Source organism: Nerophis lumbriciformis, linkage group LG17 (assembly GCF_033978685.3).
Source record: "Nerophis lumbriciformis linkage group LG17, RoL_Nlum_v2.1, whole genome shotgun sequence".
Classification (NCBI taxonomy): Eukaryota; Metazoa; Chordata; class Actinopteri; order Syngnathiformes; family Syngnathidae; genus Nerophis; species Nerophis lumbriciformis.
This window is the reverse complement of record NC_084564.2, coordinates 39,467,035-39,483,776: the sequence shown is the minus strand read 5'-3', so window position 1 is coordinate 39,483,776 and position 16,742 is coordinate 39,467,035. Positions and strand designations below refer to the sequence as shown.

The following is a 16,742-nucleotide window of genomic DNA, read 5'->3' as shown; positions in this document are numbered from 1 at the left end:
ATTTTTCAGTAAAATTCTGGCAACTGAGCTGCCTTTTTTTTTTTTTTTACCATAAAAACAGCAGTACTGTTTTTCCAATTACAGTAATATACACAAAAATTTAAGGTGAAATTATTGCAACTGACCATATTTTTTTGACATTTTAGTTTTAAAAAAATCTACTAATAAAATGCATTAAAAAATGGTGTAATAATAGTACGGTAGGAGCCTTTGTTTGTTTACTTACTACTAAAAGACAAGTTGTCTAATATGTTCACTATTTTATTTAAGGACAAACTTGCAATAATAAACATATGTTTAATGTACCCTAAGATTTTTCGTTAAAATAAAGCCAATAATGACATTTATTGTGGTCCCCTTTGTTTAGAAAAGTATCGAAAAGTACCGAAATACATTTTAATACCGGTACTAAAATATTGGTATCGGGACAACACTAATATGTACTCCATGTAATCGCAAATTATGTTAACTTAAATATGGTCTAATTATGCAAAAATGTCTTATCAAACATTTAAAAAATGTTTAAATATAATTAAACACTAATAATAATGATTTCAAAGCAAGTTATCCATCAAATTAAAAGTAGCAATACATTTCATGGTAAAATTGTGAAATTTACTGTGTTTTTTTACAGCATTTTTCTCTAAATGAAAAAAAACAGTACTTTTTTTTTTTACTGTAATAAACTGTGGTGCCGTTTTGGCATTTACAGTAATACACAGAAAAATATACACTTGTTGATTTGCGGTAAAAACAAACAAACTGGCAGTTCTGGTGCCAAATTTTTTTTTGCAAAATTGCATTTTTTTTCTAAGATTTTTCGTTAAAATAAAGCCAATAATGCAATTTTTTTGTTGTCCCCTTTATTTAGAAAAGTATCAAAATACATTTTGGTACCTGTACCAAAATATTGGTATCGGTAATCATATGTACTCCATGCAAGTTATGTTAACTTAAATATTGTCTAATTACGCAAAAATGTCTTATCAAACATTCAAACCATTTTTTAAATATAAATAAACACTAATAATAATGATTTCTAAGCAAGTTATCCATCAAGTTGTGCAATGTAAAAGTAGCAATAGATTTCATGGTAAAGTTGTGACATTTACTGTGTTTTTTTACTGTAATAAACTGTGGTGCCGTTTTGGCATTTACAGTAATACACCGAAAAATATACACTTGTTGATTTGCGGTAAAAACAAACAAACTGGCAGCTCAGGTGCCAAAATTTTAGTGTAAAATTGCAGTTATTTTTTATTTACAGTAAAAAACAAATGTACATTTTCCAGTAAAATTCTGGCAACTGAGCTGCCTTTTTTTTTTTTTTTACCATAAAAACAGCAGTACTGTTTTTCCATTTACAGTAATATACACTAAAATTTAAGGTGAAATTATTGCAGCCGACCATATTTTTTTTCTAAGATTTTTCGTTAAAATAAAGCCAATAATGCAATTTTTTTGTTGTCCCCTTTATTTAGAAAAGTATCAAAATACATTTTGGTACCTGTACCAAAATATTGGTATCGGTAATCATATGTACTCCATGCAAGTTATGTTAACTTAAATATTGTCTAATTATGCAAAATTGTCTTATCAAACATTCAAACCATTTTTTAAATAGAAATAAACAATAATAATAATGATTTCAAAGCAAGTTATCCATCAAATTGTGCAATGTAAAAGTAGCAATAGATTTCATGGTAAAATTGTGACATTTATTGTGTTTTTTACAGCATTTTTCTCTAAATGAAAAAAAGCAGTACTTTTTTTTACTGTAATAAGCTGAGGTGTCGTTTTGGCATTTACAGTAATACACAGAAAAATATACACTTGTTGATTTGCGGTAAAAACAAACAAACTGGCAGCTCAGGTGCCAAAATTCTAGTGTAAAATTGATTTTTTTTTTCATTTACCGTAAAAAAACAAATGTCAATTTTTCAGTAAAATTCTGGCAACTGAGCTGCCTTTTTTTTTTTTACCATAAAAACAGCAGTACTGTTTTTCCATTTACAGAATATACACAAAAATTTAAGGTGAAATTATTGCAACTGACCATATTTTTTTGACATTTTAGTTTAAAAAAAATCTACTAATAAAATGCATTAAAAAATGGTGTAATAATAGTACGGTAGGAGTCTTTGTTTGTTTACTTACTACTAAAAGACAAGTTGTCTAGTATGTTCACTATTTTATTTAAAGACAAACTTGCAATAATAAACATATGTTTAATGTACCCTAAGATTTTTTGTTAAAATAAAGCCAATAATGACATTTATTGTGGTTCCCTTTGTTTAGAAAAGTATCGAAAAGTACCGAAATACATTTTGGTACCGGGACCACACTAATATGTACTCCACATAATCGCAAATTATGTTCGCTTAAATATTGTCTAATTATGTAAAAATGTCTTATCAAACATTCAAACCATTTTATAAATAGAAATAAATACTAATAATAACGATTTCTAAGCAAGTTATCCATCAAATTGTGCAATGTAAAAGTAGCAATAGATTTCATGGTAAAATTGTGAAATTTACTGTGGTTTTTACAGCATTTTTCTCTAAATGAAAAAATACTGTACATTTTTTTACTGTAATAAGCTGAGGTGTCGTTTTGGCATTTACAGTAAGACACCGAAAAATATACACTTTTTGATTTGCGGTAAAAACAAAGAAACTGGCAGCTCAGGTGCCAAAATTCTAATGTAAAATTTAATTATTTTTTGTAAATTTACAGTAAAAAAAAACTAATGTGCATTTTTCAGTAAAATTCTGGCAACTGAGCTGCCTTTTTTTTTTTTTTTACCATAAAAACAGCAGGACTGTTTTTCCATTTACAGTAATATACACTACATTTTGAGGTGAAATTATTGCAAATGACCATATTTTTTTGACATTTTAGTTCTAAAAAAATCTAATAAGGTAGGAGCCTTTGTTTGTTTACTTACTACTAAAAGACAAGTTGTCTAGTATGTTCACTATTTTATTTAAGGACAAACTTGCAATAATAAACATATGTTTAATGTACCCTAAGATTTTTCGTTAAAATAAAGCTTATAATGCAATTTTTTGGGGTTCCCTTTATTTAGAAAAGTACCCAAATACATTTTGGTACCGGTACCAAAATATTGGTATCGGGACAACACTAATATGTACTTCATGTAATCGCAAATTATGTTAACTTAAATATGTTCTAATTATGCAAAAATGTCTTATCAAACATTAAAAAAATGTTTAAATATAATTAAACACTAATAATAATGATTTCAAAGCAAGTTATCCATCAAATTAAAAGTAGCAATATATTTCATGGTAAAATTGTGAAATTTACTGTGGTTTTTTTACAGCATTTTTCTCTAAATGAAAAAAAAAAGTACTTTTTTTTTTTTTTTTTTACTGTAATAAACTGTGGTGCTGTTTTGGCATTTACAGTAATACACCGAAAAATCTACAGTTTTTGATTTGCGGTAAAAACAAACAAACTGGCAGCTCAGGTGCCAACATTCTAGTGTAAAATTTAATTATTTTTTTTATTTACAGTAAAAAAACAAATGTACGTTTTTCAGTAAAATTCTGGCAACTGAGCTGCCTTTTTTTTTTTTTTACCATAAAAACAGCAGGACTGTTTTTCCATTTACAGTAATATACACTACATTTTGAGGTGAAATTATTGCAAATGACCATATTTTTTTGACATTTTAGTTCTAAAAAAATCTAATAAGGTAGGAGCCTTTGTTTGTTTACTTACTACTAAAAGACAAGTTGTCTAGTATGTTCACTATTTTATTTAAGGACAAACTTACAATAAGAAACATATGTTTAATGTACCCTAAGATTTTTTGTTAAAATAAAGCTAATAATGCCATTTTTTGTGGTTCCCTTTGTTTAGAAAAGTTTCAAAATACATTTTGATACCAGTACTAAAATATTGGTATCGGGACAACACTAATATGTACTCCATGTAATCGCAAATTATGTTAACTTAAATATTGTCTAATTATGCAAAAATGTCTTATCAAACATTCAAACCATTTTTTAAATATAAATAAACAATAATAATAATGATTTCTAAGCAAGTTATCTATCAAATTGTGCAATGTAAAAGTAGCAATAGATTTCATGGTAAAGTTGTGACATTTACTGTGTTTTTTACAACATTTTTCTCTAAATGAAAAAAAGCAGTACTTTTTTTTACTGTAATAAACTGTGGTGCCGTTTTGGCATTTACAGTAATACACAGAAAAATATACACTTGTTGATTTGCGGTAAAAACAAACAAACTGGCAGCTCAGGTGCCAACATTCTAGTGTAAAATTTAATTATTTTTTTTATTTACAGTAAAAAAACAAATGTACGTTTTTCAGTAAAATTCTGGCAACTGAGCTGCCTTTTTTTTTTTTTTACCATAAAAACAGCAGGACTGTTTTTCCATTTACAGTAATACACACTAAAATTTGAGGTGGAATTATTGCAAATGACCATATTTTTTTGACATTTTAGTTTAAAAAAAAATCTACTAATAAAATGCATTAAAAAATGGTGTAATAATAGTACGGTAGGAGCCTTTGTTTGTTTACTTACTACTAAAAGACAAGTTGTCTAGTATGTTCACTATTTTATTTAAGGACAAACTTGCAATAATAAACATATGTTTAATGTACCCTAAGATTTTTTGTTAAAATAAAGCTAATAATGCCATTTTTTGTGGTTCCCTTTATTTAGAAAAGTATCGAAATTCATTTTGGTACCGGTACCAAAATATTGGTATCCGGACAACACTAATATGTAGTCCACATAATCGCAAATTATGTTAACTTAAATATGGTCTAATTATGCAAAAATGTCTTATCAAACATTAAAAAAATGTTTTAAATATAATTAAATACTACTAATAATGATTTCAAATCATGTTATCCATCAATTTAAAAGTAGCAATAAATTTCATGGTAAAATTGTGAAATTTACTGTGTTTTTTTACAGCATTTTTCTCTAAATTAAAAAAAACAGTACTTTTTTTTTTTACTGTAATAAACTGTGGTGCCGTTTTGGCATTTACAGTAATACACAGAAAAATATACACTTGTTGATTTGCGGTAAAAACAAACAAACTGGCAGCTCAGGTGCCAATTTTTTTTTTGCAAAATTGCAGTTTTTTCTAAGATTTTTTGTTAAAATAAAGCCAATAATGCAATTTTTTGTTGTCCCTTTTATTTAGAAAAGTATCGAAATACGTTTTGGTACCGGTACTAAAATATTGGTATCGGGACAACACTAATATGTACTCCATGTAATCCCAATTTATGTTAACTTAAATATTGTCTAATTATGCAAAAATGTCTTATCAAATATTCAAACCGTTTTTTAAATATAAATAAATACTAATAATAATGATTTCAAAGCAAGTTATCCATCAAGTTGTGCAATGTAAAAGTAGCAATAGATTTCATGGTAAAATTGTGACATTTAGCAGTACTTTTTTTTTACTGTAATAAACTGTGGTGTCGTTTTGGCATTTACAGTAATACACCGAAAAATATACACTTGTTGATTTGCGGTAAAAACAAACAAACTGGCAGCTCAGGTGCCAAAATTCTAGTGTAAAATTGATTTTTTTTTCCATTTACCGTAAAAAAACAAATGTCAATTTTTCAGTAAAATTCTGGCAACTGAGCTGCCTTTTTTTTAACCATAAAAACAGCAGTACTGTTTTTCCATTTACAGTAATATACACTAAAATTTAAGGTGAAATTATTGCAACTGACCATATTTTTTTGACATTTTAGTTTAAAAAAAATCTACTAATAAAATGCATTAAAAAAATGGTGTAATAATAGTACGGTAGGAGTCTTTGTTTGTTTACTTACTACTAAAAGACAAGTTGTCTAGTATGTTCACTATTTTATTTAAGGACAAACTTGCAATAATAAACATATGTTTCATGTACCCTAAGATTTTTCGTTAAAATAAAGCCAATAATGACATTTATTGTGGTTCCCTTTGTTTAGAAAAATATCGAAAAGTACCGAAATACATTTTGGTACCGGTACTAAAATACTGGTATCGGGACAACACTAATATGTAGTCCATGTAATCGCAAATTATGTTAACTTAAATATGGTCTAATTATGCAAAAATGTCTTATCAAACATTAAAAAAAATGTTTAAATATAATTAAATACTACTAATAATGATTTCAAAGCAAGTTATCCATCAAATTAAAAGTAGCAATAAATTTCATGGTAAAATTGTGAAATGTATTGTTTTTTACAGCATTTTTCTCTAAATAAAAAAAAAAACAGTACTTTTTTTTTTTTACTGTAATAAACTGTGGTGCCGTTTTGGCATTTACAGTAATACAACGAAAAATCTGCAATTGTTGATTTGCGGTAAAAACAAACAAACTGGCAGCTCAGGTGCCAATTTTTTTTTTGCAAAATTGCAGTTTTTTTTCTTAGATTTTTTGTTAAAATAAAGCCAATAATGCAATTTTTTGTTGTCCCTTTTATTTAGAAAAGTATCGAAATACATTTTGGTACCAGTACCAAAATATTGGTATCGGGACAACACTAATATGTACTCCATGTAATCCCAATTTATGTTAACTTAAATATTGTCTAATTATGCAAAAATGTCTTATCAAATATTCAAACCGTTTTTTAAATATAAATAAATACTAATAATAATGATTTCAAAGCAAGTTATCCATCAAATTGTGCAGTGTAAAAGTAGCAATAGATTTCATGGTAAAATTGTGACATTTAGCAGTACTTTTTTTTTACTGTAATAAACTGTGGTGTCGTTTTGGCATTTACAGTAATACACAGAAAAATATACACTTGTTGATTTGCGGTAAAAACAAAGAAACTGGCAGCTCAGGTGCCAAAATTCTAGTGTAAAATTGATTTTTTTTTATTTAATTTACAGTAAAAAACTAATGTACATTTTTCAGTAAAATTCTGGCAACTGAGCTGCCTTTTTTTTTTTTTTTTACCATAAAAACAGCAGTACTGTTTTTCCAATTACAGTAATATACACAAAAATTTAAGGTGAAATTATTGCAACTGACCAAATTTTTTTGACATTTTAGTTTAAAAAAAATCTACTAATAAAATGCATTAAAAAATGGTGTAATAATAGTACGGTAGGAGCCTTTGTTTGTTTACTTACTACTAAAAGACAAGTTGTCTAATATGTTCACTATTTTATTTAAGGACAAACTTGCAATAATAAACATATGTTTAATGTACCCTAAGATTTTTCGTTAAAATAAAGCCAATAATGACATTTATTGTGGTCCCCTTTGTTTAGAAAAGTATCGAAAAGTACCGAAATACATTTTAATACCGGTACTAAAATATTGGTATCGGGACAACACTAATATGTACTCCATGTAATCGCAAATTATGTTAACTTAAATATGGTCTAATTATGCAAAAATGTCTTATCAAACGTTTAAAAAATGTTTAAATATAATTAAACACTAATAATAATTATTTCAAAGCAAGTTATCCATCAAATTAAAAGTAGCAATAAATTTCATGGTAAAGTTGTGACATTTACTGTGTTTTTTTTACAGCATTTTTCTCTAAATGACAAAAAACAGTACTTTTTTTTTTTTTACTGTAATAAACTGTGGTGTCGTTTTGGCATTTACAGTAATACAACGAAAAATCTGCAATTGTTGATTTGCGGTAAAAACAAACAAACTGGCAGCTCAGGTGCCAATTTTTTTTTTTGCAAAATTGCAGTTTTTTTTCTTAGATTTTTTGTTAAAATAAAGCCAATAATGCAATTTTTTGTTGTCCCTTTTATTTAGAAAAGTATCGAAATACATTTTGGTACCGGTACTAAAATATTGGTATCGGGACAACACTAATATGTACTCCATGTAATCCCAATTTATGTTAACTTAAATATTGTCTAATTATGCAAAAATGTCTTATCAAATATTCAAACCGTTTTTTAAATATAAATAAATACTAATAATAATGATTTCAAAGCAAGTTATCCATCAAGTTGTGCAATGTAAAAGTAGCAATAGATTTCATGGTAAAATTGTGACATTTAGCAGTACTTTTTTTTTACTGTAATAAACTGTGGTGTCGTTTTGGCATTTACAGTAATACACCGAAAAATATACACTTGTTGATTTGCAATAAAAACAAACAAACTGGCAGCTCAGGTGCCAAAATTCTAGTGTAAAATTGAATTTTTTAAATTTAATTTACAGTAAAAAACTAATGTACATTTTTCAGTAAAATTCTGGCAACTGAGCTGCCTTTTTTTTTTTTTTTTACCATAAAAACAGCAGTACTGTTTTTCCAATTACAGTAATATACACAAAAATTTAAGGTGAAATTATTGCAACTGACCAAATTTTTTTGACATTTTAGTTTTAAAAAAATCTACTAATAAAATGCATTAAAAAATGGTGTAATAATAGTACGGTAGGAGCCTTTGTTTGTTTACTTACTACTAAAAGACAAGTTGTCTAGTATGTTCACTATTTTATTTAAGGACAAACTTGCAATAATAAACATATGTTTCATGTACCCTAAGATTTTTCGTTAAAATAAAGCCAATAATGACATTTATTGTGGTCCCCTTTGTTTAGAAAAGTATCGAAAAGTACCGAAATACATTTTGATACCGGTACTAAAATATTGGTATCGGGACAACACTAATATGTACTCCATGTAATCGCAAATTATGTTAACTTAAATATGGTCTAATTATGCAAAAATGTCTTATCAAACATTTAAAAAATGTTTAAATATAATTAAACACTAATAATAATTATTTCAAAGCAAGTTATCCATCAAATTAAAAGTAGCAATAAATTTCATGGTAAAATTGTGAAATTTACTGTGGTTTTTTTACAGCATTTTTCTCTAAATGAAAAAAAAAAAAGTACTTTTTTTTTTTTTTTTACTGTAATAAACTGTGGTGCCGTTTTGGCATTTACAGTAATACACCGAAAAATCTACAGTTTTTGATTTGCGGTAAAAACAAACAAACTGGCAGCTCAGGTGCCAACATTCTAGTGTAAAATTTAATTATTTTTTTTATTTACAGTAAAAAACCAAATGTACGTTTTTCAGTAAAATTCTGGCAACTGAGCTGCCTTTTTTTTTTTTACCATAAAAACAGCAGTACTGTTTTTCCATTTACAGTAATATACACTACATTTTGAGGTGAAATTATTGCAAATGACCATATTTTTTTGACATTTTAGTTTAAAAAAAAATCTTCCAATAAAATGCATTAAAAAAATGGTGTAATAATAGTACGGGAGGAGCCTTTGTTTGTTTACTTACTACTAAAAGACAAGTTGTCTAGTATGTTCACTATTTTATTTAAGGACAAACTTGCAATAATAAACATATGTTTCATGTACCCTAAGATTTTTTGTTAAAATAAAGCTAATAATGCCATTTTTTGTGGTTCCCTTTATTTAGAAAAGTATCGAAATACATTTTGGTACCGGTACCAAAATATTGGTATCCGGACAACACTAATATGTAGTCCACATAATCGCAAATTATGTTAACTTAAATATGGTCTAATTATGCAAAAATGTCTTATCAAACATTAAAAAAAATGTTTAAATATAATTAAACACTAATAATAATGATTTCAAAGCAAGTTATCCATCAAATTAAAAGTAGCAATATATTTCATGGTAAAATTGTGAAATTTACTGTGGTTTTTTTACAGCATTTTTCTCTAAATGAAAAAAAAAGTTTTTTTTTTTTTTTTTTTTTACTGTAATAAACTGTGGTGCCGTTTTGGCATTTACAGTAATACACCGAAAAATCTACAGTTTTTGATTTGCGGTAAAAACAAACAAACTGGCAGCTCAGGTGCCAACATTCTAGTGTAAAATTTAATTATTTTTTTTATTTACAGTAAAAAAACAAATGTACGTTTTTCAGTAAAATTCTGGCAACTGAGCTGCCTTTTTTTTTTTTTTTTACCATAAAAACAGCAGGACTGTTTTTCCATTTACAGTAATATACACTACATTTTGAGGTGAAATTATTGCAAATGACCATATTTTTTTTGACATTTTAGTTTAAAAAAAATCTACTAATAAAATGCATTTAAAAAATGGTGTAATAATAGTACGGTAGGAGCCTTTGTTTGTTTACTTACTACTAAAAGACAAGTTGTCTAGTATGTTCACTATTTTATTTAAGGACAAACTTGCAATAATAAACATATGTTTAATGTACCCTAAGATTTTTCGTTAAAATAAAGCTTATAATGCAATTTTTTGTGGTTCCCTTTATTTAGAAAAGTACCCAAATACATTTTGGTACCGGTACCAAAATATTGGTATCGGGACAACACTAATATGTACTTCATGTAATCGCAAATTATGTTAACTTAAATATGTTCTAATTATGCAAAAATGTCTTATCAAACATTAAAAAAATGTTTAAATATAATTAAACACTAATAATAATGATTTCAAAGCAAGTTATCCATCAAATTAAAAGTAGCAATATATTTCATGGTAAAATTGTGAAATTTACTGTGGTTTTTTTACAGCATTTTTCTCTAAATGAAAAAAAAAAGTACTTTTTTTTTTTTTTTACTGTAATAAACTGTGGTGCCGTTTTGGCATTTACAGTAATACACCGAAAAATCTACAGTTTTTGATTTGCGGTAAAAACAAACAAACTGGCAGCTCAGGTGCCAACATTCTAGTGTAAAATTTAATTATTTTTTTTATTTACAGTAAAAAAAACAAATGTACGTTTTTCAGTAAAATTCTGGCAACTGAGCTGCCTTTTTTTTTTTTTTTACCATAAAAACAGCAGTACTGTTTTTCCATTTACAGTAATATACACTACATTTTGAGGTGAAATTATTGCAAATGACCATATTTTTTTGACATTTTAGTTCTAAAAAAATCTAATAAGGTAGGAGCCTTTGTTTGTTTACTTACTACTAAAAGACAAGTTGTCTAGTATGTTCACTATTTTATTTAAGGACAAACTTGCAATAATAAACATATGTTTAATGTACCCTAAGATTTTTTGTTAAAATAAAGCTAATAATGCCATTTTTTGTGGTTCCCTTTGTTTAGAAAAGTTTCGAAATACATTTTGATACTGGTACCAAAATATTGGTATCGGGACAACACTAATATGTACTCCATGTAATCGCAAATTATGTTAACTTAAATATTGTCTAATTATGCAAAAATGTCTTATCAAACATTCAAACCATTTTTTAAATAGAAATAAACAATAATAATAATGATTTCAAAGCAAGTTATCCATCAAATTGTGCAATGTAAAAGTAGCAATAGATTTCATGGTAAAATTGTGAAATTTACTGTGTTTTTTTACAGCATTTTTCTCTAAATGAAAAAAGCAGTACTTTTTTTTACTGTAATAAACTGTGGTGCCGTTTTGGCATTTACAGTAATACACCGAAAAATATACACTTGTTGATTTGCGGTAAAAACAAACAAACTGGCAGCTCAGGTGCCAAAATTCTAGTGTAAAATTGAATTTTTTTTTTCATTTACCGTTAAAAAAACAAATGTCAATTTTTCAGTAAAATTCTGGCAACTGAGCTGCCTTTTTTTTTTTACCATAAAAACAGCAGTACTGTTTTTCCATTTACAGTAATATACACTACATTTTGAGGTGAAATTATTGCAAATGACCATATTTTTTTGACATTTTAGTTTAAAAAAAATCTACTAATAAAATGCATTAAAAAAATGGTGTAATAATAGTACGGTAGGAGTCTTTGTTTGTTTACTTACTACTAAAAGACAAGTTGTCTAGTATGTTCACTATTTTATTTAAGGACAAACTTGCAATAATAAACATATGTTTCATGTACCCTAAGATTTTTCGTTAAAATAAAGCCAATAATGACATTTATTGTGGTTCCCTTTATTTAGAAAAGTACCGAAAAGTAACGAAATGCACTTTGGTACCGGTACCAAAATATTGGTATCGGGACAACACTAATATGTACTCCATGTAATCGCAAATTATGTTCGCTTAAATATTGTCTAATTACGCAAAAATGTCTTATCAAACATTCAAACCGTTTTTTTAATATAATTGAATACTAATAATAATGATTTTTAAGCAAGTTATCCATCAAATTAAAAGTAGCAATAAATTTCATGGTAAAATTGTGAAATTTACTGTGTTTTTTACAGCATTTTTCTCTAAATGAAAAAAAAAACAGTCCTTTTTTTTTTTACTGCAATAGCAAAAGCAATACTTTTTTTTACTGTAATAAACTGTGGTGCTGTTTTGGCATTTACAGTAATACACTGAAAAATATGCAGTTGTTGATTTGCCAAAATTTCAGTGTAAAATTGCTTTTTTTTTTTTTATTTACAGTAAAAAAACTAATATAAATTTTTCAGTAAAATTCTGGCAACTGAGCTGCCTTTTTTTTTTTAACCATAAAAACAGCAGTACTGTTTTTCCATTTACAGTAATATACACTAAAATTTGAGGTGAAATTATTGCAAATGACAATATTTTTTTGAAATTTTAGTTTTAAAATAATCTACTAATAAAATGCATTAAAAAATTGTGTAATAATAGTAATCAATCCTATCCAATCCACTTTATTTATACAGCACACTTAAACAACAGAAATGTTTCCAAAGTGCTGCACAACAATATTAAAAACAATATTCAAATATTATCCTTAGCTCCACCAATGACTGAATCAAAACAAAAAAATAAATAAATATAAAACCAATAGAATAAAATAGAAAAGAATGGACTTTATTGTCATTATTTTTTGCATATAACGAGATTAAGGACTCCAATTTAAGGTGCGGTAGTGGCAACAAATATGGGGTAAAAATAAATAAATAATAAAATAAAATAAATTACACAACAGGCAATAAAGAAGAAAAAAAACAACTAACAATTGAAGTAAACAGAGTACTATCAAATAAAAATAATAAGCAATCCTGTACAATATACAAATCACTATAGAAATACAAAAATAAATAAATAAAATATAAAACCAATATAAAAATAAATAAATAAAATATAAAACCAATATAAAAATAAATAAATAAAATATAAAACCAATATAAAAATAAATATGATTAAAAAACGATTTTAAAGGGTAAAACCAATTAAAACAATAAATAGAAATCAACATTTTAAAAACACCGAGGACCACAGAGGACCACACAACTCACTGTTAGAAGCGGCCCTCTGGGGCCAAACATAACTGCGATGTGGCCCAGACGTTGACGCCTCCGCATTAGATGTTTATTTGGAACATGTATACTATTTGAGTATGATGCATCACATATGTTCATTTTTCTTTACAACATGTTTGAAAGGGAGTAGGGAAAAGCAGAGCTTATTTAAGCCGACCCCTTTTCTACATCATAGCGATTCCAGTACTAACACATGTTGGCTTGTGCAGCTGTTCCTATTGTTGTGACACGAATGTTTGTGTTGTTGTTGTTGTTTTGTTCCATCAAGGATCCCCCTTACTTTAATGTGAGGCCTGGGGGGGAGTACCGTCAGGAGGCCGGGAGAGAGTTAGTAATCCCCTGTGCTGCTTCTGGAGACCCCGATATTCCAAGTATCACTTGGAGAAAGGTGCAATTCTATTATATTGTTCGATTGTATTACACAAAATAATCCAACTTTTGCAATATTGGGATTTTATTCACAATGACTTTATTTGTAGACAATTGTTTGACTATTTGAGTGCAGTACAAGCCAAAAGTTTGGACACACCTTCTCATTCAATGTGTTTTCTTTATTTTCATGACTATTTACCGTATTTTCCGCACTATAAGGCGCACCGGATTATTAGCCGCACCTTCAATGAATTACATATTTCATAACTTTGTCCACCAATAAGCCGCCCCGGATTATAAGCCGCGCCTACGCTGCGCTAAAGGGAATGTCAAAAAAACAGTCAGATAGTTCAGTCAAACTTTAATAATATATTAAAAACCAGCGTTCTAACAACTCTGTCCCAAAATGTACGCAAATGTGCAATCACAAACATAGTAAAATTCAAAATGGTGTAGAGCAATAAATAGCAACATAATGTTGCTCGAACGTTAATGTCACAACACACAAAATAAACATAGCGCTCACCTTCTGAAGTTATTCTTCATTCGTAAATCCTTCGAATTCTTCGTCTTCGGTGTCCGAATTGAAAAGTTGCGCAAGCGTGGGATCCAAAATGGCCGGTTCCGTCTCGTCGAAGTCATCGGAGTCAGTGTCGCTGTTGTTGTCCTGTAGTTCTGTGAATCCTGCCTTCCGGAAAGCTCGGACCACAGTTGTGACCGAAACTATCTGCCCAGGCATTTACGATCCACTGGCAGATGTTGGCGTATGTCGACCGGCGCTGTCTGCCCGTCTTAGTGAAGGTGTGTTCGCCTTCGGAGCTGTGTGAAAAAAGCCACCCGGCCTCTTCGCGTAAACTTCCCTTAACCACTCGCTCATCTTTTCTTCATCCATCCATCCCTTCGAGTTAGCTTTTATGATGACGCCGGCTGGAAAGGTCTCTTTTGGCAAGGTCTTCCTTTTGAATATCACCATGGGTGGAAGTTAGCATGGCAAGCTAGAACCACAGTGAAGGATGACTTCTCATTCCCTGTGGAGCGAATATTCACCGTACGTGCTCCCGTTCCACAGTGCGGTTCACAGGAATATCAGTTGCTGTGAAATACGGTAGTAATCCGTGTGCGGATGGAGAGATTGCGTCTTTTTATGAACCGGATCCTTGTCGCTTAGTAGGAGCCATTTTGTGGTCTTTACAGATGTAAACAGGAAATGAAACGTACGGTGATATCCGCGCGTTTTTTCTTCTTCTTCCGGGGGCGGGTGGTTGCTTACAGTAGAAGAAGAAGCGCTTCCTGTTCTATGGGGGCGGGTGCTTTCCTTGGCGGTTGCTTGCGTAGAAGAAGAAGCGCTTCCTGTTCTACCGGGAAAAAAGATGGCGGCTGTTTACCGAAGTTGCGAGATCGAAACTTTATGAAAATGAATCGTAATAAAGCGCACCGGGTTATAAGGCGCACTGTCAGCTTTTGAGAAAATGTGTGGTTTTTAGGTGCGCCTTATAGTGCGGAAAATACGGTACATTGTAGATTGTCACATCGAAACTATGAATGAACATATGTGGCGTACTTAACAAAAAAATGTGAAATGTATCTAAGTTATCACAAAACTTTGTGTTTCAATGAGTTCCCGGCGAGAGGACAAAAGCTGTCTTTGCTCCTACCAAGCAAAAGGCTTGTAAAACTCCACCGTGTAGGATGGGAAGCGACATGAAGGTGTCGGTTTCTTTGATGTATTGTAATCCACATGAACATTTTGTCTTGACCCGAGATCTACAAAGCGCAGAGGAAGCAGGACCTGACTCCCTTCCAGGCACCTTTTCTTTGAACTGTTTTGTGACCAAAGGCAGCGGCTGTTTACGACCCCCTTCCTTTAGAAACAACTGTTGCCATGTAATCAGGGAAAGTCCAAATAAAAGAAGAGACGTACAATCTTTCGTCAGAGCATAGTGGGAGACTGTACAAGAGTACAGCCCAGAATTTTCTCCTCAATTGGAATTATGTCTCTCTTTAATTCCTTACTTCTTTGTCTGTTTAATAGATATCAGTGTTTGAACCTGACAGGTTCAAACACCGATAGACAAGCCAAGAAGCAAAGGAATCAAACAGACCGAGCTCATGAGGAGAGCGCATGTGTGCCTGCACCCTCGTACAGCGTCACCCCACCGCTCTGAGGAGGGAGCTTCACGCCTCCTCATTTATTTGGGCATTTCCTGATTACATGAAGGTGTCAGTTTCTTTGATGTATTGTAATCCACATGAACATTTTGTCTTGACCCGAGATCTACAAAGCGCAGAGGAAGCAGGACCTGGCTCCCTTCCAGGCACCTTTTCTTTGAACTGTTTTGTGACCAAAGGCAGCGGCTGTTTACGACCCCCTTCCTCTGGAAACAGCTGTTGCCATGTAATCAGGGAAAGTCCAAATAAATAGAAGAGACGTACAATCTTTCGTCAGAGCGTGGTGGGAGACTGTACAAGAGTACAGCCCAGAATTTCCTCCTCAATTGGAATTATGTCTCTCTTTAATTCCTTACTTCTTTGTCTGTTTAATAGATATCAGTGTTTGAACCTGACAGGTTCAAACACCGATAGACAAGACAAGAAGCAAAGGAATCAAACAGAGACAGGATTCAATCGACCTCATGAGGAGAGCGTATGTGTGCCTGCACCCTCGTACGGCGTCACCACACCGCTCTGAAGAGGGAGCTTCACGCCTCCTCATTTATTTGGGCATTTCCTGATTACATGGCTGCAGCTGTTTCTAAGGGGAGGGGGTCATAAACAGCTGCCGCACTCGGTCATAAACAGTTTAACCCTCTCAGTGGCCTAGTGGTTAGAGTGTCCGCCCTGAGATCGGTAGGTTGTGAGTTCAAACCCCGGCCGAGTCATACCAAAGACTATAAAAATGGAACCCATTGCCTCCCTGCTTGGCACTCAGCATCAAGGGTTGGAATTGGGGGTTAAATCACCAAAATGATTCCCGGGCGCGGCCACTGCTGCTGCCCACTGCTCCCCTCACCTCCCAGGGGGTGATCAAGGGTGATGGGTCAAATGCAGAGAATAATTTCGCCACACCTAGTGTGTGTGTGACAATCATTGGTACTTTAACTTTAACTTTAACTTTAAAGAAAAGGTGCCCAGGTCTGCTC

At 30.4% G+C, this 16,742-nt stretch overlaps 1 protein-coding gene across 3 annotated transcripts in view; it reads left to right on the top strand.

Annotated features, from left to right (window-relative positions):
- Positions 1 to 16,742, top strand: part of igsf9ba (immunoglobulin superfamily, member 9Ba) — a 337,710-nt gene that overhangs the window by 219,258 nt on the left and 101,710 nt on the right. For all 3 annotated transcript variants that reach the window (XM_061973182.1, XM_061973181.2, XM_061973180.2), the window contains exon 10: positions 13,499 to 13,618. In XM_061973182.1, coding sequence (XP_061829166.1) covers positions 13,499 to 13,618 — 120 coding nt within the window. The remainder of the gene's footprint in view (positions 1 to 13,498; positions 13,619 to 16,742) is intronic.